Source organism: Varanus komodoensis, unplaced genomic scaffold (genome assembly GCF_004798865.1).
Source record: "Varanus komodoensis strain SLA01 unplaced genomic scaffold, ASM479886v1 scaffold30, whole genome shotgun sequence".
Lineage (NCBI taxonomy): Eukaryota > Metazoa > Chordata > Lepidosauria > Squamata > Varanidae > Varanus > Varanus komodoensis.
Window position 1 is genome coordinate 4,284,858 of NW_025335762.1, and position 26,664 is coordinate 4,311,521.

The 26,664-nt window shown below is 47.2% G+C and overlaps 1 protein-coding gene across 2 annotated transcripts; it reads right to left on the reverse strand.

Moving 5' to 3' along the window:
• Window positions 1-26,343, reverse strand: KCTD9 (potassium channel tetramerization domain containing 9). 2 transcript variants are annotated; one of them, XM_044437487.1, is made up of 12 exons: window positions 26,263-26,343; window positions 18,153-18,274; window positions 16,361-16,404; window positions 16,175-16,271; window positions 13,051-13,109; window positions 7,831-7,959; window positions 5,630-5,697; window positions 4,678-4,773; window positions 2,894-3,043; window positions 1,877-1,982; window positions 1,174-1,307; window positions 1-404 (listed from the first exon to the last, which is right to left on the reverse strand). In XM_044437487.1, the coding sequence occupies exons 1-12, from the start codon at window positions 26,308-26,310 to the stop codon at window positions 288-290; spliced, it is 1,170 nt and encodes a 389-aa protein (XP_044293422.1). In that variant the 5' UTR covers window positions 26,311-26,343; the 3' UTR covers window positions 1-287. The 2 variants fall into 2 exon arrangements, with proteins under 2 accessions (XP_044293422.1, XP_044293423.1); XM_044437488.1 differs by lacking the exon at window positions 26,263-26,343 and adding an exon at window positions 19,355-19,372.
• Between the last annotated feature and the right edge of the window lie 321 nt (window positions 26,344-26,664).

A 26,664-nucleotide genomic window follows, 5' to 3' on the forward strand; every position in this document is an offset into this window, starting at 1 on the left:
TATAATAAATATAAATTGCATATATTGTGCTTTTATAAATAAATCGATATATCTTAAGAGGTGTATTGGAGTGAGATGACCCAGAAGGGCCGAAACCCTCGGCGAGGACAGCATCTCTGGGTTCTAAAGCCTGCTAGCCTTCCGGATTCAGTTCCGTATCTATTCCGCGCCTACGAAAGGAAAGTGATTCCGTGGCTGTCTGGCCAGAGACAGTTCCTTCAACACCGCAGAGACATCTCCTGCGTTAAGGAGGGAACACAGACTGCAGCAAGGTCCCTGTGGGCAATCTATCTGACACTCTGAGACATATGCAGTGGAGTCAGCATCTCTTCGAAGATGGCCCCTTTCACATTCGACCCTCTCAGGTTGGCTTCCTGTAGATCACATCCCGACAAGTCGCAGTTCTGGAGGGCACAAAAAGAGGTAGCTGAAGGTGACACATTCTCTCTCTCTCTCTCTCTCTCTCTCTCTCTCTCTCGCTCTCGCTCTCGCTCTCGCTCTCGCTCTCTCGCTCTCTCGCTCTCTCGCTCTCTCTCTCTCTCTCTCTCTCTCTCTCTCTCTCATACATAGGACTTACACACCACTCTTCCTCTGAGTGTTTTTGTGCTACAAACAAAAATAGGTGCCACCTTTTTCCAACTGGCACCTCCTATATGTGTTAGACTACAATTCCCGGCATCCTCCAGGCTGCCATGACATATGACTATGGGCCGGGCCAGCACAGCTTGTCTACTTCCACTTTCACAAAAAAACACTCATTTTGACTTTCAAAGTCCCCTCTGAACTTGGGCCAACTTTGCCCACGTTGTTTTGTCTAGCACCCAAGACCTTTGCTTTTCCACCACCTTCAACATCCTAGAAATCTCACCTGACATTCACCCATATTTCCTTGCTGCCTCAGACACCCGGAACTGCTGGATTGCATCTGGATGGCATCTTTCCCCATCTCCTTTAAATCCTTCATTAAAACCTACACTTTTTCATCTTGCGTTCTAAAACTCTTTCAGTTAAGCCATACAATAACAATTCAAAGGGCAGGCGACTGAAAATGTACACAGTAGCACTAATGGCCATTAAACCCTTTAAAGCAGAATTTGTGAAAACATGCACAAGCCTGACAAATTGCCATTTGTTGTCCCAGCTGCCTGCTCCAAAGCTGAAAACATGACTCACCTCTAAATCTGTCCCTGCCAGCGTCGCTCCTCTCAGGTTGCAGTTTTTTAACTTTGCATTTTTCAAGGTTGCGACTCTCAGGTTAATTCCAGTCATCTGACTCCCCTCCATATCGACACCTTTCAAGTTGGCACCTGGAGTAAGAAGTACAATGTTAAGAGTGTGGTTGGAGCCTTTTTGTGTGTGTGTCCATGTCCAAAGTGGTATAGGATTGTGCTGTAAGTCCACAACTAAGTGTGATATACTTTGTGCTTTCCCTCTCTCACCCACCCACTGCCAACTTGGGGAAGTGTGGGTTCTTCTAACTGCAGTCCATTCATAAATCCAGGATATCAAACCACAGGAGCAATTGTGGGAATATGAAAGCCAGGAATGCACACAGCAGGGATTGTGTCAGCCAGTCTCCCTGAACCCAGCACGCGCCAGATGTCTTGGGCTGAAGTTCCCCCTTTCCCTAAACAACACTTTCCAGCACAGGTTTCCCCCACTGCTTAAGCTCCAGATTGCCAGGGAGAGAGCCTGGGGCCTACTGTATGCAAGGCGGGTGCTTTGCCGCCCGGTCAAGAAACAACCTGCCGTTGGGGTAATCGAGACCCCCCGACTCCATTTTGCAGTTAGTCACCCTCTGGTTGCAGCTTCCGTGTCCGTGCAGCATGCACACCCTACAAAAGAGAGCACCTGGGCTGCATATATTTTTATTTACCTTCCAGGTTAGCTTTAAGGCCAGAGGGGTCTTCAAAATTGCATCCTTTCAACGATGCGCCCTCAGCATTAGAACAAAGCATCTTGACGCCTTGGAGGTTGGCACACTGCCAAAGAGAGGTAGACAGGATCGTGTTTAGATCGGAAACATCATCACCTGGTCCAGAAGTGACTCCCCGAGGTTGGGGAGATTTTTCAACCTTTCCTGGAAAACTCATGAGGGTTCCCCACAGTCTTCTTTGTGCTATCGCTGAACTGCTGTTAGCTAGAAAGGCCTTCTAAAGGCTTCACACACATTCCTCTGCCCCAGAGCCATTAGTTCTCAATGTATCCTATTGATCGGGGGAATCTGTAATGCCATTTGAGTGATGGCTTGGCTGTGCTCACACCCTGTCCTATTGCCTGAAAGCAGGAACACAGGAAGACACTCCTGGGCCATCTTCTTCACCTCCTCTGCATTTCACTACAGGTTACACTGCATGGGAGACATTCCTGAGTGCCAGGGGCCGTGCCAGAGGGAGAGCGGAGACCACCCATGTGAGAAGAACAAGATCTTCTTCCTGAAGTCTGGAGGAAGGGGGATGCTCGGACCTCTTCCCTCCCACGCATGACCCTGGTGAGGACGGCTGTCCCGGTGCATGGTTCAGTTAGGATCCCCCAGGCTTGCAGGCCACAGGGGGCCTCCATGGGACATGCAGGTGGCAGAGAGCGCAGACCCCTGGTCTTCGCTGAATGATGGCAACTCCCCGACCAGGAGGTGCCAGAGGCCAAACCCGCTGCTCTGTTACATGCAAACAGGGTCATCTGCAGTGCAGCCACCCCAACCGGCTTCACATCTTTTCTTGCTCTAGTCAGCAGTTAACTCACAGTGGAACATCAGTTAGGAATAAGGATGAGTGAACAAATCTTACTTGGAGTAGTCAGGTAACTTTGTTGCATTAAATCCAAAAAAGCGAAATGCATGTTAGTTCTAAAGAGAAAGACGTACCCCCCCACCCCCAGCCCAGCCCACACTCACATCCAGTACCGATCCCGAGAGGTCCGCTCGCTCAAGGTTTGCACAGCACAGGTTGGCATGGGCCAGGTTGCATCGGCTTAAGTTGGCCATCTTGAAGTTGATGTAACGTAGATCTAAGCGAGAGAGATCTGCCCCACTGAAATTTAAACCCTGTAGGAGGTGAGAACAACTATCTGGTCATGCTCTCTGCAAGCCATAAGCCACTCTGAAGCATCCAAAGTCTTCTACTCACAGGAGCCCAGTAATCGTTAGGAAGCGCGACGTTATCCCCCTGTAGCAGATGGGGGGCCGAGGCCAAGAAATCCAACTAGCTTAAAACCAACTAAAGTAGTCTGTCTGTCATCAAAATACGTTTGGATTCATGAGGACTCCCCAGTGGAGCAGCAGCAGTTGCTCCTCATTCAGTGGTACTATGAATAAGTGACAGTGATCAAGTGTGAAATTAAGCTGAGCATCTGAACTATCTGAAGGAGCACTTCCTGCAGTGGAGGAACACATCTTCCAGAATGGCCTATTCGCTTTTGTGTTAGCTTTCTATTTTCAGAGAGTATTCAAAAGTGTGACCCACTTCTTGCCATTAGAAATGGCATGATACAGTTTACCATTTGACAATTTTACAGCCTTGTCCTGATACAAGCGCAGACCAGGTCTATGAAACAGCATACACTGTTCTGCAGAATATGGCGGCAGAATATGAAACCTGAAGCCCTCCTGTATTTTCTCAACCTGCCAGGCTGAAGTGGTGGAGGCGGCCTTCCCCTCCCCATACTCAGGTGAGTTTCACTGGGTGGACTTTTCAGCCCGTCTATAGCAAGGGCATTTGGATGGGAAGGGAAGGATAAATCGCATCCTGTCTCTGGAATGCCCCATTTGCTGTTCCTCCAATTTTGCATTTCTGACAGCGTGGGTCAGAAATGAGAATACACAGCATGGGTCTTTCTTTGCTAGCTGTGAGAGGTCAGTCTGATGGATCTTGGACTCCTGCTATCAAGGGTTTTTCTGAACACTCCTATGGTCCCTGCAACACTTTCCCAGAGACCCTATTTTCTGAAAGCCCACCCATTAATCCTGGGAGTCTTTGCCTGGCGTCCCAATGAATGCAAGGCAAGTATCACATGATCTTTCCTGCAGACGCTACTCCATTAACAGGGCGCTATCATGTTCCAATTCTCACTGGCTAGTGGCACTCAAGGATGACCTCAAGGTACGGGTATGAAGAAATGGAGGAGAAGATCTTTCAGATAAGCTGAGCCTGATGCTCAAAGGGCTTCAAAGGCTAAACCAGCTGTTGGAGTTGAGCTGGTTCTCCTGAGGGTGCAGCAACCCTCATTAGCCTGCTGCCTGGCGGGAGCAACGAGCCATGCGGTCCAGGACCAGGGGCACCACAGCTTTGCCTGGGTGGCAAATGGGCTGACGACTGAATTCCCAGCATGAGCCGGGGGCAGGCCACAATTGCACGAGCCCCTGTGGCGTTGTGCAGACTGGGCTAGCGGAGACGCTGCTGCCTCTCATTGCCCAAATAGTCCAGAGACTATCCCGAAGTAATGGACGGCTTACACATTTTAGAAATAAAATAAGAATAATACAAAAATAGTCTGGGTAGTCTGCACTGCCTGGTTCTTGCTAGAAGAAGAGGATGGATTGAGGCATCTGGGAACTGGGAGTGCAGTGAGAGAAAAGAGCCACACTCCAGCTTTTAGAACTCTGGTGTCTTAGACATGAGCTATTACAGAACAGACCTAGAAAAGCTACACACACACACACAGCCTTTCCTCTCACAATACCTGACAACGGAGCTCTGACTTGGTGGAAGTTGCAAGCAGGAACCTAACGAATTCCTTCCGGGAGATCGGCGAATGATCTTCTGCAGGCTGTGAGTTCTGCGGGGCAAAGGAGAGAGGATTTATGGAAGCCTGGGAAGGAACCTGTGGTCCTCCAGATAACATTCAAGTATTGGTCCCATCCGCTTCTCAGCCAGCAAGGCCGGTGGTAAGCAATGATGGGACCTGTTGTCCAACAATGTCTGGGGGGCATATAAGTTTGCCATCCTGATTTATAAGCCGTAGCGAAAGATGCTGCTGAAGGTTTTCTAGAAATGTTTGTAGTGGAACATTCTGAAGCCAGTGGGGGATATTGTGATTGGAAGGCTTGTCAATACTTATTTCCAGCACCTATACACTATCTCAGATTGAAGGAGATTCCCGAGCACCGAAGAATAAAAGGCAGGACTATGGCACCGTGTGAAAACATATACACATCTTAAGAAGTGACAACTTAGTTGCCCTCATGTTACATTCTGAGGGAGGGAAAAATGGAAGTTGTTTAAAAATGCTATTCTCAAATTAATGGCATAAATGCACATTTCTTTAAATGTGTTATTCCATTATCCATGCATCTCCCTCTCCCTCTGACTTTCTCAAGCTGGTGCCTTCACATGGATTACAAAGCCCAGCATCCCTCAGTCAGCCATGCTGGGATTTGTAGTCTCACATAGCTGGAATATGATTTTAGGAACAGCCTTCTGAAAAAAAATAATTTTGATCATGCCTACTTTGATTGCTAATGTGTCAATTCATTATGCGACTTCAATGTTTGGGCTGGGTGAGTAGAAAAAGCGTTTTTAGAAAAGGAGGTAATCCCCTCAGGGAAAAAAAAATGACAGTACATAAAAGATTTTAAACCTAAGTTTAGTGTAATTTTTAAGGTGAAAATGGAACTGGCACAGGTGTTAGTTACCTTAATAGCTACTTCAAGGTGTTCAATGAGTGAGTCGATTCCAAAGAACCTGGCTTCCTCCAGGACTCCTGGCAGAAGATCAGAGATACTTAACAGAGGACAAAAATGCACCTTTGTGGTCATGAGAAACGGGATGGGCTACTCCTCGCATCTTCACCCATGCCGAGAGCCTGGTTCTCCGGCCCACGGCTGCGGGTTCGAGATCAGCACTTCCCAGGGGACAGATCCTTCCTCGACCACAGAGACACCCCGAGGGGCCTGTCACAGTACTGAGCATAACCGTGCCTGGCTGAGCAGAATTTGCTGAAGACCTTTCCAAGACTGCAATCAATAGCATAACCAAGCTAAAGGAATCACAGCAGTTCTAAAACTGTGGTTTTAACTATCAAAATATTTATGGGAAGAAGACCCAGACAAATAGTGATAGATACTACGCTATTTTAGATTGGTGCCAATGTAAGTTGCCATCGCCGTCACCACCCTGTTTCCCGCTTTGACCTCCAAATGGTCAGTTTCAAGGCATAGCAAGACTGGACCTTGGATCTCTCCAAGCTTGAAGTCCAACCTTAATGGAGCCTTCCTCAAAATGGTTCCATGCTGATGTTTGAATTTCAGCTCTCATGAGCCTAAGCCAGAATAGCCAATAGCTATGAATGCTGGGAGTTGCAGTCTAAAACATCTGGAGGGTACCAGGCTGGGAAGGGTTGCCGTGACCTGGGGGTGTTAAAACTTTTGGAAAACTTCCTGGAAAACACATTCCACTGTTGGGTGAGATCAGGGGCACAACAGGAAGGACCAAAATGCCAAAATAGCCGTTTATTTTAACTAACACCTCTCAGTTCCAGTGATCAAACCCTAGGACAGGCATTTCATTATTTATGATTTATTTGTTTTCTTAGAATGGGAAATGCACAAAAGCCAGGAAACCACTACATGACCGATGGTTGCTGAAGGTGGAGAGAATGGACAGGGAAAAGAAAGCCCCCTGGGAGATCCCGGGAAGGCCACATTTAGCCTCTGGCCTGAGGTTCCTCTCTCCTCTTCTAACTGCTACAGCATAGGTGCACACTGGCCCCATTGCGACAGCACCAGAAATGTGACGCCTCTGCTTCTGATGCCCATCCATGTTCCCTCTTCTCTTGGGAAAGAAGAACAGATGGCTCTCACAGTTTTTAAACAATCCGCTATGAGACACAGGTGAGTAAAAATGTTGGTCAGATGTGGCTTAGATTAGATGTAATTGGGAGAGGAGGAGAAGAGATTTAGTTTCTGGCCAAGACATCCCACGGGTTCTGCAATTTAGGACGGGGGTGCTTGCAAAGCAAGCAGTGTTCTTTTCTATGAGGAATGTGGAGAGCTGAACAAAATTTAGGAGTACAGGATGCAAAGGGCCCCAATTACAACTATGTATGGCTGACTCTTAGAAGGGACGTCCCAAGCAATCATTGCAACTGTTAATAAACTGAACTGTAAAGAATCCATTTGCAAGCAAGTATAAGTTCCACCGGACTCAAGGGGAGTTTGGGCATAGAATTCACTAGTTTCGTACTGAATGTTTGCATTTCTTTGGTTCTTATTAAGGGCCATATTGCACACAATCTGGCTTCTTGAAAAGCAACCACAAAGGCAGTGGGCTGATTCATGGCTCTGTTGGGTCAGGCATGGTAGCTAACCCATTTTTCCATCTGAGTTGGGGGAAGGATCTCCCTTCTCCCACTGCCCAGCAGCAGCTTGAACAGTGGTGAGGGGGCAGACAGATTCCCCCCAGCCTACAGAAAGAACAATATAAATTGCTTTGGGGAATGTTTCTGAGTTGGAAAACAGGGCAATGGAAGAGATTTAATTCCACACCAGTGTCATTCTCCTAACCCCATCCATTGTCTCCCTGCTAAAGCCTCTTTATATGTAAATTTATCATTACTTTTTAATATATTGGTATGAGAAAAGATGCCAGGTGATCCAGCCACAGATCCCCTGCATCCCATGTTGTTCTGCTTTCAAGTCTGCAGGGCATTTTTATCCCTGGGGGAAAAGGAAAACCAAAACCGTGGCTCAGCATTCAGAATTCCCAAGATACTTTGTTCCACACAGGCCACATCTATGAGTATGACCCTCTTTACGTTTGTTTGGCAACATCTGGCCGATACACCCCCTCGCATGCCACATGCAGCTGATCCAGCTGCCACACTGTCCTTACTCACCCAGCAAATTAATGCCATCATTCACAATGAGTTGTCCGTGACGCAAGTAATTCAAAATTGGTTCGAAGTACTCCGGACTGCGGTCAATTAGGAAGGCTCCCCTGTGGTCTTGCTTGTTCCCCCAGGCATCTTTTTCCAGCAGAAAATGACACACAGAAATTCAACACATGCTTTCTTAAATCAGATTTGTACAGCAATAAGCCAACTTTATACTAGTGAAAGTTATTTTAAAAAAGACTGGGTTCAACCTGTTAGAACAGCCCCTTATTTTTTTAAGGGCTTAAAAATACAGGTTGCTGCAGCAGGGATATGGGTCACTTGGATGACTCTATCTTTCCTATAGTAAGCAGAAACAGGTGCTTGATTTTGAGCAGCCTCCCCCAGCATGGGCCCCTCCAAATGCTGGGGAGGCTGGGGCTGATGGGGCCTCAGGGGATCAGCAGGACCCCCAGCCTGGGACGTCAGGCAGCAAGGGGGCCGCTGCGGGAGAGGCGAGGGCCAGGGCACGGCCGCCCACCAGCACCGGGAAGGCACGGCAGCGGGTGATTGTTGTTGGGGACTCCCTGCTGAGGGGCACTGAGGCGGCAGTGTGGCGCCCCAACTTGGAGACAAGGGAGGCTTGCTGCCTGCCGGGCGCACGCATCCGGCATGTGAAGGACAGAGTGGAGCGCCTTGTTCGCTCCGGGGGTCACCAGCCGCCCTGGTGATCCATGTGGGCACCAAAGCCGTGGCCAGGGAGGGTGTGGTTGGGCCCACCAGGGACTTCGAGGCCTTGGGCAAGAAACTCAGGGAGCTGAAGGCCCAAGTGTCAATCTTACCTGTCCGGGGATTTGGGCCAGGAAGGGACAGGAGGGCCTCCGAGGTGAATGACAGGCTTAGGGTGTGGGGCCAGAAGGAACACTTTGGGTTCCTGGACCACGGCACTCGGTTTCTTGCCAATGGACTTCTGGCAAGGGACGGGTTATACCTCATGAGGATGGGGAAAAGGTCCTTTGGAGATGCTCTAGCGAGCTTCCTCCGGGAAGATTTAAAACGGGGCGGGGGGGGGGTTCAGGCCCCCCAGTAACATGTCTGCACTGGACAAGTGTGGGGAGAGGATCAGGGGTCTGGGAGCAGGGTTTTAGAGGTACCGCAGGGACTGACAGGACTCCTACAGAGAGGGGCCAGGTATCAGGGAGGATGGAGGAGGCTGGGAACTCCAAGGAAAGGAAGTGGTGGGAAGAAGTTGAGGTGCATGTACACCAATGCTAGGAGCATGGGTAATAAGCAGGAAGAGCTTGAAGCTCTCCTGGGAATAGAGGGTATGATCTGGTGGGAATCACAGAAACTTGGTGGGATGAAAGGCGAGTCTGGAATGTGAACATAGAAGGGTATCACCTTTTTAGAAAGGACGGGAAGGGAAAGAGAGGTGGGGGCATGACTTTATACATCAGGGAAGGGATAGGATGCAGTGAGACAGAATGCAGCACAGATGGGGATCCGGTAGAGGCAGTCTGGGTGAAACTTAGGGGTTTTGACAGGGAAAGAGACCTGACAGTGTGTGTGTGTGTGGGGGGGGGTGTTATCACCCTCCTGGTCAACTTGAGACCCTGGATGATGTCCTGACAGAACAGATTCTAAGGATATCTCGGGGGAGAGACACAGTAATTATGGGAGGTTTCAATCTCCCGGATATTACCTGGGAGACTCACTCGGCAGTGACAGCCAGGTCACATCGCTTCCTAGAAGCTACAGAGGGAGGGTTTTTCTCACAGAGGGTCCGAGACGTGATGAGGGGGAGAAACATCCTTGACTTGGTCTTGACCAATAGGGAGGAGCTGATAGATGAAGTACAGATTAGGGGAGCTCTGGATGCGAGTGATCACTCCATCCTTTGCTTTGAGATCAGGGGAATGGGGACATGCAGCAGGTCGAGCACTAGAAGCTGGAACTTCACAAGGGCCAACTTTGGCCAACTGAAGGCCAGACTGGGGAAAGTCTCCTGGGATAGGTTACGGGAAGGTAAGCGAGTTGAGGAGGGGTGGATAGCACTCAAAAGGGAGGTTTTGGAGGCGCAAACCTTGACGATACCTCTAGTCAGTAAGGTGGGGAGGCAGAGGAGAGTGCCGCCATGGATGCAAAAGGAGGGGGTTAAAGGGATTAGACAAAAGAGGAACCTCCATAGGAAATGGGTACTGGGGGAAATAGGCAAGTGGGTATACTGGGAGGAGGAGGCCCATTGCAGGAGGATTCTTCGCAAGGCTAAGGCTGATTACGAGCTGAGACTTGCCAAGAATATCAAGAGCCACAAAAAGGGCTTCTTTCAGCATGTAAATAGGAAGAGGAAGGGGAGACAAGTGGTGGGACCACTAAATAAGGAGGAAGGAGATCCAGTGACTGATATGAGGGAACAGGCACAGATGCCACATGACTATTTTGCCTCTGTGTTCTCCCCAAAGCAGGACGGGGGATATCTGCATAGGAGATTAGATGAGGCTGGGGACTTAGGGGCACAGATTAGAATCACCCCCCTTGAAGTTGAGGGGCACCTCAGGGCATTGGACATTACAAAGGCACCAGGCTCTGACGAGTTACACCCGAGAGTACTTAGAGAGTTGGCAGGGGTTCTCTCACGTCTCCTGACCTCCATTTTTGAGACCTTGTGGAGAACGGGTGAAGTTCCAGAGGACTGGAGGGTGGCATTAGTGGTCCCAATTTTCAAAAAGGGTAGTAGAAAGGACATGGGGAATTATAGACAGGTTAGCCTTACATCCATTGTAGGAAAAACAATGGAAAGGCTCATAATAAAGAGAGATCTAGTGATGCTAGATAGGGAAGGGAGGCTGACAGCCACACAACACGGCTTCCGCAAAAACAGGTCCTGCCAGACAAACCTTGTGGAATTCTATGACAAGGTTTCGCGATGGCTAGATGGAGGGGATGCAGTGGATGTGGTATACCTGGATATCAGCAAGGCCTTTGACAAAGTGCCCCATGATATCCTGGTGGAGAAACTGAGGGGTTTTGGGATACACCAAAGCACTGTCCGGTGGATTAGGGCATGGTTGACTGATCGAAAGCAGAAGGTAACCATTAGCGGGGAATCATCGGGATGGCAGCCAGTAACAAGCGGGGTCCCCCAGGGCCAATCCTGTTTAATCTTTTCATTAATGACATGGAAGAAGGGGTGAACAGTCTGCTGATCAAATTTGCAGACCACACTAAAACTGGAGCAGTGGCCACAACTGAGGAGCAGGTACTCCAGATCCAAAAGGATCTGGGCAGACTATGGAAGTGGGCAGGAGACAACAGGATGGAGTTCAATGTGGATAAGTGCAAGGTCTTGCACTTGGGGCATAGGAATAGGTGTCATAAGTACAGGTTAGGTGACAAGTGGCTGGAGAGCAGCACTTGTGAAAGGGACCTCGGGGTACTGGTTGACTGCAGAGGTATTATTACCACTCTACACGACTCTGGTGCACCCGCAACTGGAGTACTGTGTTCAGTTTTGGGCCCCTCATTACAGAAAGGATATAGCCAGGTTGGAGTCAGTGCAGTGTAGGGCCACAAGGTTGGTGGCCGGTTTGCAGGGGATGCCGTATGAGGCGAGACTGAGGGAACTGGGTCTCTTCAGCCTGGAGAGGAGGAGACTCAGAGGGGATATGTTGGCGACATACAGGTATGTGAGGGGATGTCACATGGAGATGAGTAGAGACCTGTTCTCCCCTGCAGAGGAAGGCAGGACGTGCTCCAATGGAGCAAAGCTCAGGGAGCCAAGGTTCCATCTGGATGCCAGGAAGCACTTCCTGACAGTCAGGACCCCGAGGGTGTGGAATGGGCTTCCATGAGAGGTGGTGGAGGCCCCATCGGTGTGGGTGTTCATGGATAGGCTGGACGTGCACATGGTGGGCATGTCGTGAGCGGAGCCGGCTGGTGCCGGAGGTCAGACTGGATGGCTTGGGTGGCCCCTTCTGACTCGCTTTGTTTCTATGTTTCGGACTACAATGGCCCCACTTCTGTAGGTTGAGCAAGGCTGATTTCAAGGGGTGCTGTTGGATGCATAAGAAACCCAAGGCCCCAATCCATCCCTCCTGGGGTTTGCTGACCCAGATTCTTGTTTCCCCCCCCCGAGCATTTGGTGGCTTCCCACATTTCCCCTCACATCTGGCACTTAGATTGACCTCAAAGTAGGGGACAATGACCCTCATTCTGATCCAGAAGGATTCTTCTTATGTTCTTAATCTCAAGCACATTTGGATCTTCACAAATTAACTGCGGGGAAACCTTGCATCCTCCCCCATCCTTTGTGTATATTAAGCCCTGATTGGCTTTCAGAAATCATGTGTGGGACAAAGGGGAGAACTACTTTTATTCTCATCTCCTTGCAAAAAAGGAAGGGGAGAGGATGCTCATCAGCCCCTGGCTCCCTGCTGCAGTTTGTTTGCTATAATCAAATTGGGCCAGAGGGGTCCCGTAAGCAACAGCTGTGAGATACAGGTGAGAAAAATCCAGTGTTGAATGGGGTTGGACAGGAAGAAAAGGACTTGAGACAGGTGCTGAACATGGGAGGTAAAGATGGCCAAACTCTCCTTGCAGATCTGCTCTGAAGAGACAGAAGCTCTGCTCTGCATGGAGTCAGTCTATGGAGCCAAGTGCCTAGGGGCGGGCAAGCAAAGAGTGACACTCCTCTGTCGGGGATGCTTTAAACTGGATTCTTGCACTGGGCAAGAAGTTGAACTTGTTGGCCTAAATGGCTCCCACCAGGACATCAGGTAAGAATCACCCAAATGTGAACTTTTCTTACTGAAGAACTTGAGAAAAGTCACTTTTTATTGCAGAGCAAAGTGTATCAATATGTGCACTTACAAGACCCAGTAGTATATTTGTCTTGTAGGGTTGTTGCATCAATGAAGTGGGGAGAGAGAGAGACCGTATTGGCTGCTTAAAAATGGGCAGGAAAATTATTTCAGCTTCTAGCAGACTCCAAACTGACAGAGTGTTTTGCTCCACAACAATGGTGACTCATTATTTGTTCCTGAAAACTAGGTGCACAGATTCTCAGAGCAATCTGCTGGGCTTTGCTAGAATACTGAAACGCCATAGTACAAGCAGAAGTAGACAATGCCATTATGTGATGCAGTTCTGGCCATTGTCTGTTTTGCTACCATTGGATCTTAAGAAAAGTTCCCATTATACAGCACAGCAAAAGGGAGTGACTGAGAGGATCTAGTCCATACTGACCTTTATCCTTAAACATGCGAGCCAGCATGCTATCTGGTTCTTTACTAACTAAAGTACTCCTGGAGGGGGGAAAAACACCACAAAGCATTAATAAGTCAAAAGCCTTGCTCTTCAGAATTCAGGCTGTGAATTGTTATTTTTTGTACCAGTTCTGGTTTTGTTAGCAGAGAGCGTATCTATCTTTCCATGCTTTTATTTTATGCTGATCTTATCTCAGGACCCTGCTAGCAGTATAATTACATAAAGACATCATTAAAAGAAATAGATTCTGCTAGAGAGGGTGAAAGAAAGCAATATGTGTTTTAATGGTGATCTTTCCAAGCTATCTTGCTTGCAGATATCAAGGTCTCCCCTTCATACAAACCACATATGGATTGTTTGTAAGCAAATACATCTTTAACTTTTTGGTTAAAAGCCTCTCAGCATGGATTCTAATGGAGTCAGGTGCAAGCAACAGCCTCTTGTCTGTTGCTTGCACCAGACCAGACAAGTCCACCATTCAGTGCTAAATTCTGATGAACCTATGTGTAACCAACTATACAAACAGGCTCTCAACAGGTTATGGGGTCCAAGGCTTATGCTTGACTCTGAAATTCTTACACTTTTTCAGATTGAGAGAAAAAAAGTTTTCTTGGGTCGAAAATGAATGATAGCCGATTTGTTGGCATGGCTTCGGTTATCATTTCAATTTTGCTGTGGTAAAGAGTAGAGGATGCAGAAAGACAGTTGCCCAAGAGAAAAGGAATTGCGGGGGAATCCCTGCAGTGTGGGATTGAAAACCAAGCATATTGTGACAGCACATGGACTTGCAGGCATACTGTCTCCCTGGAGCCCAGACAAGAGATGTGACTGAAAGGTTGCGAAGCTCAGCCACCCATCCCTTTCTTCTAATCCACACAGGCACAAATAATGCCACCCAATGGAGCTACAGAGCGATCACATTAGGTTCTGAGGCTCTGGGAAGGAAAGTCAAGAACTTTGGAGAACAGGTTATGTTCTCATTTATCTCCCCAGTTCTTCGAAGGGGAAGGAGGAGGGAAAGAAAAATGATCCAGACAAAACTGGAGGTAGGAACTAGAGGATCCACTGTCCTAGATTTAATACTGACTTATAGGATGACTTAGTGGATGAAGTGGAAGTTATGGGACCTCTGAGATAGTGACCACAACATACTTGAGTTCTTGATTTTAATGGAAGCAGAAATGGGACATAACCATACGGGTGTTCTGGATTTTGGGAAAGCTGATTTTAATACACTCAGGACAATGATAAGGAAGGTCTTGTGGCCAGTGACTCTAAGGAACAAAGGAGTCCAAGATGGATGGGAGTTTATTAAAAAAACTAATTTTAAAAGCACAGTTACAAACATTTCCAACAAAGACAGATGACAAACGAGACCAATCTGGCTCCACCACAAAAATCAAAACCAAACCAAACCAAAAAACCTTCAAATTGATCTGAAAACAAAAGCGACACATATAGGAAAAGGGAGGTCAAGCAACAAAAGAAGAGCACAGGCAGGTGGCACAGATGTTCAGAAATGGCATTAGGAGGGCAAAAGCTGCAAATGGGCTGAGGCCAGCAAGGGATGCTAAAAGCAGCAGGTGTAAAATGCAGAGAAGATAAATAGTGGTTCAGCTTCTCAATGAGGTGAGCAAACTGATAACAGATGATGAAAAGGCCAAACTGTTTTATTCCTACTTCAGCTCAACTTTTTCCCAAAAGCAAGTCTATGGCCACCCAGGTAGAACTGAAGGGCCAGGATTGAAGCTTGAGATTAATAAGCTAATAGTCCAGGAACACCTAATTTCTTTGAATAAGTTCAAATCTCCGGGGCCTGATGAGCTGCATACTAGAGTAATAAAGAAACTGGCAGAAGAGCAACTCTTGCCAGATGAATCCGATCTTATTTCTTTTACTGGGTAACCTCCCTTGCAGACTGGGTGAATGCTAAGGACATAATATATCTTGATTTCAGAGCAGCTTTTAACAAATGATAGCCTGATTAGCGAACTAGCAAAAAGTGGGCCAGATGGAACATCTATCAGGTGGATTCATAGTGGCTACAGAACCCGGTGGAACCAGACTCAGGGAGTGCTTCTCAATGGCACCTTCTCAGACTGGGGAGAGCCACTGGGCGAGGTGCCACAAGACACAGTCCTGGGATTGGTGCTCTTCCACATTTTTATTAATGACTTGGAAGGCTGATCAGATTTACAGATGACGTAAAATTGAGTGGAACAGCTAATACCCTGGAAGACAGAAACAAGATTCAAGGGAACCCAGTGCACTGTGACAAGATGGAAGCTATTAAGCTCAACGATACTGCAAGTGACCAGGATCCTGGAATTGTTATAGATCACAAGCTTCACATCAATAATGTGATGTGGCAAATGTTATATGGGGGAGGGGGGCATTAATCACATGGGCTCTGGCTTCCTTCTATCTGGCATTAGTTAGGCCCTATCTTGAGGACTGTGCCCATTTCTGAGCTCCACAGTTGAAGAAAGATGCAGACAGACTGGAATAGAGGAGGGCAACAAAGATGATCAGGGGACTGGAAACAAGGTCTGCAATGAGAGGTTGAAAGAACTAGGCATGTTTAGCCTTGGGAAGAGAAGACGTAGGGGAGAGTGGTAGCACTCCACAAGCACTCAAAAGACTGTCCCACTGCTGAAAGCCAGGATCATTTCTCAGTTGCCCCAGATGCAGTCCGTGGGATGATGGGCTTTAGTTACAGGAAGCCTGGTTCCAGCAGGACATCAGGAGAAACGTCCTGACTGTTCAAGCAGTACAGCAATGGAACCGATGACTGGGGAGGTTGTGGGCTCTCCCACACTGCAAGCATGCAAGAGGCACCTGTCAGGGGTGCTTCGACTGGAGTCCTGCAATGAGCAGGGAGTTGGACTTGAGGACCTTAGGGGCTCCTTCACACTCCTCTGTTCTGATTCTGTGAACGCTGTTGGTATTGCGAGCCTGCAGGTTAGTGGAATAGCATAACGTTCTGTAATATCAGTACCAATTTTGCCTGCTGTCTCAGTGACTTTATTGAAGAGCTTGATTAAAAGAAATAACTCAGTTTCACCAAGTGTAAATCTTACAGCAAGGCAGCCTCAGATTTTACCTGGTAGTTGTGAAGTATCGTCCTCCGACATTGAGTGTTATCCAGTCTGAATGAGATCCTGTTAATGCTTCTGGTAGGTTTATATCAGTCTGGGGATCTGCAAAAAAGCACTTTCAGTCCACCTGTGACTTTCTGACCACCACTCCCTTTTGCCAAAAAACAATGATCCAAATTCTGGATGCTTACCAATAAACGGTTCCCCTTCACATACGAAAAGAACATCATCATCCCTGTAGTGGGGCAAAAGAAAGAGTCAGCTGCTTCCACATCCAAATGAAGGGGAACATAACTCCTACAGATATGCTTACAGAGCTGATCATCTTCAATCTCCAAGCTTGTAAATCACACAAAGAATGCTAAGCCCTGAAGAAACTGCTTCAGAATAACTGGTTAGGTGCCCGAGAGCCAGCTAACGATTCGGGAGAGTCTTGTGGCAGCTGCCTCCTGGGACTGCGGAGCCACAAAGGACAGGTGGAATATCGCATCTCTTCATGCTGCCACAAAGCAGAAATGAGTGTACCCCGCGGGGGTGGCTGTGAGGCGACAGGAAGACTGAGGTGGGACATGAGGAGGAACGGGGCCTCGTTCGAGGACTGTGTGTTCCCTTAAACACGTAGCTCAGCCCTCAGAAACCAAGTGGCTGGTTCTGGTCCCACCTTTCTACACCCCAACAATTACGTGAAGCTCTCCTCATTGACCTAAATTTAGACCGAGCTTTGTGCAATGTGTAAGAAGCTTTGTGCAACTTCGTACACACTGGGGTGGGCAATTTTGGAGGATCCGGGGGCATTTATACTCACCGGACACCTTGCACACCTGCATACAGTGAAGCACCGCGAAACCCAACGCAAGGGGGCAGGGGCAGGAATGGTGGTTTAGCACTAGAGTACCCAGCTTATCAAATTGAGCATATCCCAAAGTTCAGTGTACTCCATTTAACACTCCGCAGTGTTACAGTGCTCCACATACACACCCCACACAATACTTTTACTAGCCACTGAATTTAGTGCCATGGTGAGCGACATCAAGCTTGCATGTTGTCCCCTTGTGCTATACACAAAAACATATATGGGGCTTCAAAAATGCAGTTATTTGTGCATATCCAGTCATGTAATAGTCATCTGCATAAATACCAGCTTTACTTACATGCTATGTGCATCAGAGTTGCTCTGTTAAACATATTTGCAAGAAAATATGTATTTTTCAAAAGTGTCAGGCATTAATTTTCTTCAGAAGGGGAAGGGAACACTACCAATGTTTCCATGGCCTGTTTCAGAATTTGAATTTTTGAACACTTTTAAGTTTGAGTGATTCTGTAAAAACATTTTAGTCTTGATGAATTAACTGACCTTTAAGTATCTATTTTTTAATAAATTCAAGAGTTTTAATCTGCTTTGCATCCAAAAGCCTCAAACATTACAGCATATATGGCTGGGAATGCTGGAGAAAGTTCAAGTTAGATTCATATTTTTGCAAACAAGTTGGAAGATTTGCTTGAAGCATTCTTTCCAACAAATTTGTTCTAGCATCAAAAGCATAACATAAAAGCTGGTAATAGAGCAGAAGCTATTTGTGAGAATGGAGAAAAAGGGGAACTCAACCCCCAGTTATCTTGAATGTTGATCTGCCTGTAAACTAGGGGCTGGATCCAATAACCATAGGTTGCTCTTTTCAGACGTTACGGGAAACTCTGTACAACAAGCCAAGAAGCTAAGAATGCCAATAGAGGAAGCGAATGGAGCCTATAACTCATGCCCAAAGACCAGAGCATGGTGCAGCCGTGAGCTCTGAATCGGGTCTCTGTGCCAGGAAATGAGTCCACACCAAGCCTGCTTTCAGCAAGACAGAAGGTAAGGGTGCTTTTGAGTACAAGTTTGCCATTTCCCAGACAGCAGCTTCATAGACCCTTTTTCCCCCAAGTGCTCAATCCATTTTGGTCTGTGCGTAGGAGTTCATGCTCAGCTTAGGCCAGGCTTACCTAATCAAAGCAACGTCGTCAATGAGGCCTCCTCTTCTACCATACACACTGGTTGCTTTTATGCCAAGCTTACTGCTAGCCACGGAAAGTAAATCCGAGAGCGTTCCATAAACAGCCACGACCTATAAAAAAGAAAGTTGGCCCTTTAGCCCACTGCATGAGATAGTCGGTGCCTTTAGGATTTCTTCCCCACAAGCCTTTTCTTTACCGTATTTTCTCTATTTTTTTTTTAAAAGGGAAGAAAAACCTTACACCTCTTGCTGCCCTTTCACCAAGGATATGGCATTCAATACAAGTGCAAGCACAATGGAATCAGGACCCACAAAGCCCACACATACTCGTAGTATACAGCCCAGTGATTCCTGAGCAAGTGAAATGCTGCTCTTAACAATCCAAAGTCTGATGTTGGTTTACACAAACATGCTTGTTCAAACAGAAGACAAGCTTTCAGGTTCTTTTCAACCCCCCACCCTACCCACAGCCTGCATCCCAATCAATTATCTAGCTTCTTGCTCTGCTCCCACCCCATTCTTTCCAACAACTGGGTGGCTTGGCGGCTTTTGTGCATTTTACTCCCATTACAAAATGCGGAAAAGGCCTCTTCTAAACCTTTGTTACTGGTAGCAAAAGCTTTACGCTAAAATATGCTGTTTTGTTTTTTTAAAACTTGGGCTTTGTAAGCCAACTTGCCACTGTAAAATCATTCCTGCTTTAGTTGACTTTTAGATGTTTCCCTTTACCAGCTGCAGGATGCATTCATTATCATTATTTCATTTCTGTATCACCCAATAGCCGATATTGGGTGGAAGTTGCTGCTGCTGATTACATTGCATTTATATCCCACTTTTCCCCCTCTGGTAAGGAACCTCCAGTGACTTTTATACTGCATTTTATCCTCCAAGCTGCAACTCTGTGAAGTAGGTTAGGCCGAATCTGTGAGTGGCCCAGCTTCACCAAATGAGATGCACGGCAGAGTGGGGACTAGAACCCAGATCCCCAGTCTAATGCTCTAGCCACACCGGACTAACTCTCATTAAACAGGACCATAAAGCACAACACAAATGCCTTAACATCTTATTTTAAGTAACATAAAATTTAAAACAGCCAAAAATGCTGCAAAAACAACCAAGCAACCACCACGACCTGGGATGGGCAGTCTCCTCAAAGCCCTGGATACCCAAGAGTATCTTTAAAAGCCTTACCATGAACGCCTGTCTTAACCTGGTAAAGAAAAGATGACAAGGCTACTGCCAGGTGAGTTGCGATGGGCAGGACTTGCTAGATCCACCACAGAGGAGGCCATCCCTCTCACTGCTGCCCCAGGAGCCTTCTTCAGCGTTGGCACCCAGGAAAAGGCCCTTGATGTGGAGTGGAGTGTCTGGGTAGATTGCAGTTGGAAGGGGTGCTCTGTTAAGAACTGTGGTCCCAAGCCATATTGAACAATCATAATTGGTACACTTGTGTCAGTCACAGACTCTCCGCTTAACCTACTCCAGGAGGGGATTGTTGTGCAGATGAAATGCAGAGGAGGAAAATGCTTGTAAGCTGCCTCAGGTCCTTGCAAAGGGTAGAAAGGTGGGGTGTGAATCGAATGTACTGATGATAATTATCCATGGGCATCCCAGAAACCTCAGGTGAATGCACGTGTTTAGCATGTCTTCCATCCGGGCTATTTTCAAATCCTACAGATTGACTAGGGAAGGTCCCCAAACTGTTTGGGCCACTAAGCACATTTGTTGTTTGAAGTCAATACTTAGAGGCCTGTGATGATCCCCTATTCATGCAAGCAAGTCATTAATGAAGCTGCAAATTACAGTCACTGTACACATCAACACTCGGATAAGAGGTATGGTGTTTTGTTTTGATTTCCACTCAGTCTACAATGTATTTGTTCAACATGCATACATCTGTCACATATTTGTGCTACTGACAGGACTGTCAATGCTCTTCTTGTGGCTTGTGGGACAAGGTTGCAGATGCAGCTATGAAAGGTATTTCCTGCTGAATTTCTGTGTCTCAAGCAGCTGTTCAAGGTACAGGAGTCCAGCTAGAAAGAAACTGGCAGCCCTGTTTGATCAGTCTACACATTCATGTCTGCAAGGCTGTCTGCAGTGTAAAATCTATTTGTATACTAGTAAATATGGCTAGAATTACAGCATTAATGATACTGGATGGAAAGAAAGGCTGTGAGAAAGTTAAGTTTCTAAGAGTCCGCACAAGGCTAATTTTTAAAGGCACAAGAGCAGGGAATTCATAAGCAGCATTAGGTGGAAGGTGGCTGTGAAAGTGTGGCAGATTAACACCTAAGGCTTTACTTCCCATCTCCAGCCACTGAGGGCAGCCAGACTCAACAAAAGCAGCAGTGCCACTAAATAATGGTCTTATGCAAGCACTATGTGAAGCACACGCTTTCCAATTACTTCAACACTCCATTGTGTCAGAACACTAATGACGAGATGGATTTAAAACCACACAAAAACGAACTCCACACCCCTGTTAAATGCGCTTAATGCACAGCAGTTTCGTACCCGCAGGAACAGAGCAGAGTTTGCTTCTGTTGCCCTCAGCAGCTGCGGCTCCCTGATGAGTCCTCTGCAGGGCCGGCCCTGATGCGAGCTGCAAGGGCCAGCCCAAACAGCACCACTGCTCTGCAACTGAACCCCATTCAGCAGTTCCTCCTTCCCATTTGTGAAGAGTAAGAGCAGGCACTGGGGAGGCATTCCCAAGGGCTAGCGTCCCTCCACCCCTCACTCTTCAAGCACTCCAACCCTGGTTAGCTGCTTTAGGAAACTATCCTGCCTAAGTTAATTGGGGTGTAACCTCATTGTTGTTATGTGCCATCAACTCATCCCTGACTTGTGGCAACCCTACCCAGAACAGCTCTGCTCCATTCGGGCTGCGACTTCCTTTATGACCACCTCAAAAGAGGTGGTCTTCTGCCTTCGCTTTCCCCTAGCATCATGTCTTCTGCAGTTAATCATTCCTCCTTATGCATCAGGATGATCAAGTGCTGAAGCACACCCATTTCTTGCAGGACCGTCCATAGCTTCCCATGATCCGCACATTCAGCCTACAAAGCACATAACTGATATTCTTCTGAAATTCTTCGGTACGCTTCAATAGACAACGTGTATATTTTGCTGGCACAAATGCCCCACAAGGGGTTTCTCCTCTGGACAGCTCAGGTTTACTCCATGAACTGCACCTGTTCCAGGTTTCAAGGCATGTGCACAGTGGTAGTTCTCGCTGACTGTAAGTCCAAACTGGCACTTAACCCTAGTAGAAAAAGCTTGTGTAGTGTCTGCGCATTACACAAGATTGCACAAACGCCCTGGAACTGTGTTTCCTGTGAACTGCTCACTGGAACTAGACCTGTTCTAAGTCCCAAAACATGTAGACAGAGCTACTTTCTCTGAATCCAGGACTTAACCTGCTTCTTCACCCTACTGCAAAAGGATGAAATAGACCCTGTAAGTTTCAAACACTTGCAAAAAGCTAGAAGGCTTGCTGTTCTTTTTGACCGCTGAGGGGTTTTTTAAACCCCACATGAAGGAGTTCCAGGCCCAAAAGAACACTCAATTTTATTAACTCTAACTCTAAACCGGCTCTTTATCTATGATGCTAAATTTATTTATTTATTTATTTATTTATTAAAACATTTCTATGGCTGCTTTGGCCCCTCAGAAGGGCGTCCCAGGGCCCAAAGAGGGCATACAGCAGGTTCATATTCACTGCTCACTTTTTCTACCACCTCTGGACCTGGTAGTCCAGAGGCCCTTTTGAAGATGTACGGATCTTGGTTTTCCCAGTCCTTACCATAACAGGGCTCTGCACCTATAGGGCTGGTATGGCCCCTCAGCAGTGGTTCCCATAGTCCAAATGCAGGGTACATGTGGTTCCTGTTGACCACTCACTTTTTCTACATCATCTGGACTGGTTCTTGACCCTTTAAAACATGTGCAGAAGTTGGTTTTCCAAACCAAACTCCTACCCTGGTGCTCACTTATAATGGTCAATGGTTGGTATTGCCCCTGCGAAGGGGGCCTCGTGGTCCAAATATACTGTACACCAGATTTGTGTTGCCCACTCACTTTCTCAGTTCCACCTGGACTCAGTCCAGGCCATTTGGGGCACACGTGGAACTCGGTTTTCTAAACCCTAACTCTACCATGGAGTTTCACCATCAAGCCTAAAATAAGGTATGGAGGTAGCTTTTCCTAACCCGAACCCTATCTTGGGACTTTCCTTCCAGTTTTTCAGGAAGGATCTGCCTGAAGGCTCCAAAAAGTGCAAAATTCCATTCTTCTGCCTCTTTCTTTCAACCACTCAACACAGTTATCCCCAACCATGAATTTTGAGGCAAGAGAATTATGTGGCTGCTCTCACATGTACGGACATGTCATGTAACATCCAGGGCTTTTACAGAACATTATTGCAACAGCAGGAGGGCCACCATCCAATAACAGAACACTTGTTTTGCTCCCTCTCTTGTGATATGAGGCAGTTTGCTTTCTCCTTAATCCCTCATCAGGCAGATAATTCCAACAGGGGTCCCCACCCTGTAGTGAGTGTACAGATTCCAGTGACAATTCGGCTGTCACTTCCTTTGTAATCCCCTGGCATATACTGTTCCATTAGTATTAGGAGTCACTTTCCATTTCTGATTCCAGTTTAATCACCTTCTCCAGCTTTGCAGGCAGCTGTTTAAAACAGTTTTCCTCTCTATGTGAATCATTCTGCCCATCTCCAGGCATGCAAATTCTCAAAACAACAATTAAACCACTCTTGGAATGGCATCTGTATGGAATAGAGACCAGGGGACACACCTCTGTTTTCAAATTCCACATCCATCCCATTCAACCCATCTACAACCATAGCTGAAAATTCAGGACTCAGCAACTACCTGAACTTATCCAGAAATTACTTGTACAACGAGCAAACAAACCTTGAGTACAATGTAAGTAAGAACACAGTGAAATTTAGAGGATAAAACAACTGTTTGCAAAACACACACACACACACACACACACACAGAACTGTTCATGATTGCAGCACGACGAAATGAATTTTAATAACTGGATGTTACGCTTGCAGCAAAATAGCTCTGTTTTCAAATGAAGATGGGAAATCAGAAGCATGGGTTCTGCTTTGTGTTGACATAATCCACCTCCATTATTTGGGATAATGAAGAAATTCCCCCACCCCCATCAGAATGACTGGTGAAAATTTAATGGTTCTACGCCTGGCCTTATTTTCATAAGCTTCGGGTAATGACTTACGCTGCTGGTTTGCTTTGTTAATGTTTTATCAGTGGTGCAGCTAGGTAATTTTAGAATCTGGATTAAATGGTCTTACAGGCTGGGCCGAGCAATGCCTCTTTGTATAAATGTTTATTTTTTCATGTATAAGACATGCTTGCTGTGCTTGGGCCCTCCATCTTGCCCATTCTGCTTCGTGTGGCCGCTTGTTGGGCTGGAGAGGGTTACTGGGACCAGGCTGCCTACAAATCTTCCAAAGCAGAGAATGGCAAAGTTGCCAGCGATATCTTCTGGCTAGATGAGCAGGGGTTGGCTAAAAAAAGGCCTGGATGTCCCAAAAGGGGACGTGCCTTTCCTTCTCCATTTCTACCTAAACAGCAGCTTAACAAGCCAAGAGACAAAGGAGCCCCCAGCATCCACTTCACCCGTCCTGAGTGGAAGAAAAACCCAGGAAACAAGATTTATCTTCCTGTTATGTCTAAAAGGAAAAATTATGGTTACTAGAATATTAACCATGGTTATGCTAGGTAGCCCATGGTTTAAAGTTGGCTGGATCACTGGGAAGTAACAGGAAGTGATAGTTAATTACAATGGTCAAGCTCATTTTCCAGGAAGAAGCAAAATGACTGCACACCCATGCAAAGGGCCCTTCCAACCTCTGCCCACTAAGCAAAGATTGGCTCAGCTGAGCAGTGCCGCACAGTAAGACAGACTCAAGGAGATGGGGCACTGCAAGTGCCTCTTTCTCTAGTGTGTTGAAAGGCATCTTGCCAATGGAATGGATTTTAACTGGCCTTCTCCAGTCTCATGTCCTCCTATGATCCCAGCATTCCTGACTCTTGGCCATCTGGTGAATTCACGTCCAGGATGGCTGGAGGAAACCAGGTTGGAAAGGCCTGCTTAAGCTGTGTGCTACTCTGCCTGTCTATCTGTAAATAAGCTCAGATATTACCAAATTGACCGGAGCTTCTAGTGACCTTGTCCTGAAACAGCAGAATATGCTTGGAACTTCTGGATTGCACCATGCCGCTGGAACTTCTCATCCTTCCAAAATGCTGGGGTGACATGAAAGTATTTTTTATATCCAGTTGTATACCTCACTAAGTACATTGCATGGAATGGGAGCATAAAAGACAATGAGTCTTACAAGGAACTATACCTAAATCTGACCATGTCCAGCAAGGTGTTGACAAGGATCTTTGTAGAAATGAACCTTCAAGGTGGCCCAGATTAGACCCAGGAGGATGCTGCAGCCATTAATTTATGCAGGAAAGGACGCCACAGGCTTTGCCTTATCATGACTGCGAAGGTGACTTTGTACCTGCACTGAAGGCAGCACCACATGGTGACATACCTTCCCCTGTCAATACAGGGAGAACATCACTGGGTGTGCATGCACGAAAAGGAAGGCTGTGTGGTAAGGGTCTTGGGGGGGGGGCTTCTTTTCCAACTAAAAAATCCAAAGCCACGAGAGAAGCATTCAGAAGTATCTGCACTCAAGAAGGCTAGCTTGGAAACTCCTCTAGGGTGTGCAATGGTACCGAGAGCAATGGGTTAGGATGCAGGGGATCTGGGTTCTAGTTCCCACTCCCCCACTGGGGGACTTGGGCCAGAACCTACGTCTGCATCCCTGACAAATGGCTCTCCACTCCTTGCCTGAATACCTCCAGGGATGGAGAGCCTGCCACCTCCCTAACAGTTGCTTGGTTCTTAGAACACTTTGCTTGAAAACTGCCTTCTTGTAACTATTGCAGTCCAAGCTGTTCAGGGCTTTTAAACCAGTGCAAGAACTTTAAACCTACCAGTAGCAGATGGGCAGCCCATGAAGAGCTATCAATACACAGCATCTGACAAGCGCCAGGTACCAGGTGAGCTTCTGGACTAGCTTCACAGAGTCATAATGCCTTGGTCAGAGACAAAGCTTGCCATTTCATACAACCAGATGGGCATCTGGCATGTGACCCAACTATCAAACTACCTTCATCCCTAATTCTCAGTCTGGCCTAAAGCTCCCGCTTCCCGATACCTGCTCCACCCTCTGGCACAAGTACTCTGTGCAATTCCTACTCAAGCTGTACTTGCTGGATCTGCACCAGGTCCAGGTCCAGGTCCAGTTCCGGGTTCTGACAGGTGATGACAAGGTCACGATGCTGGTAGTTTATGCCCCCACCCCATAAGTTTATTAACTCTTCTGTTTTGGTACAGTTTAGTTCCCAGGCCAATTTTGAGAAGATGACTCAAGCATCCTATTTGTCATTTTGATCAGCCCCAACGAAGATTATTGCCCAGCTGTGATTCCGACTTTCTTTTTGTCATGGGCAGATATGGCGTTGTTTGTCCATATATGTCCTTCAAGGCTGTGTTTTCTAATTTGCCCTAGCAACTTTGCTGAAGTGTGGCAGCTTACACACATTGACTCAGAATGAAGCTCCACTAAGCTCGGGGCGGGATTTCCCCCAGAAAAGCATGCAATCTTTTAAGTGAACACGTAGATAAACATACAGATTTGTGCAGAAGTAAGCCGTGTGTGCCAGATCCATTTGCACAGGCTTTGCAATCTCACGATAAAGCTATGCACATCCACTCAGAAGTAAATACCAGCGCGTTCAGTAGGACTGACTTAGGCAAGTAGGTGAGGACTGCAGCTTAAACCCGTAAATTCGCAGCTCTTTTACTTCCGCACAAGTTTAGAGCGGGAGCTCTCTGGGAGCAGGGACTTACCTGCGGCGCTGGAGCACTACGTGAACGGATGGAGTGGCAACCAGCATTATTCCTTCCAACTCAGTTCCCCCCGCCCCCATGCACCCTCCCCCGCTATCCAGGCCCGCTGGCCCCTCCAAAAAGGCACTCACCTTCCCATTTCGTGGGCTGCCATTAACAAACAGGGTGACTCGCTTCATGTCCTTCCCCGCAGCAGATATTGATACGCCTTTGACTTGCCAACCTGGCTACAAACCCGGAAGCCAGAATGGATTGACTGACGCGCCCCGCCGCCAATCCTCAACAAAAAGATTTTCTCCGCCTCCCCCTTGGACCAATAGGAGACCTAGTTAACGCGATGGGCGGGTCTTCTCGGCTCAGGCAGGCATGCCTTTATATGGGCTGCTCGCCTTTAGGGAGGGGTTTTAATCAGGAGCCTATCAGGTCACGCTTTCCGAGAGCGTGGTGCGGAGCCCGAGGCAGGAGTCCTTATCTTTTTTTTCAAACCTAGGAAAGTGAGCTCGGGCCCCGATTGGAAAGCTCACATCACGTGT

Coding starts and splice junctions, on each gene's coding strand:
- KCTD9 (XM_044437487.1), bottom strand. CDS start 26,310: ATGAAGCGAGTCACCCTGTTTGTTAATGGCAGCCCACGAAATGGGAAG. Junction 4,774..5,629: donor ACCTTGAAGTAGCTATTAAG/GTAACTAACACC, acceptor TTTGCCCCGCAG/AACTCACAGCCTGCAGAAGA. Junction 1,983..2,893: donor TCTCGGGATCGGTACTGGAT/GTGAGTGTGGGC, acceptor TCTCTTTGGCAG/TGTGCCAACCTCCAAGGCGT.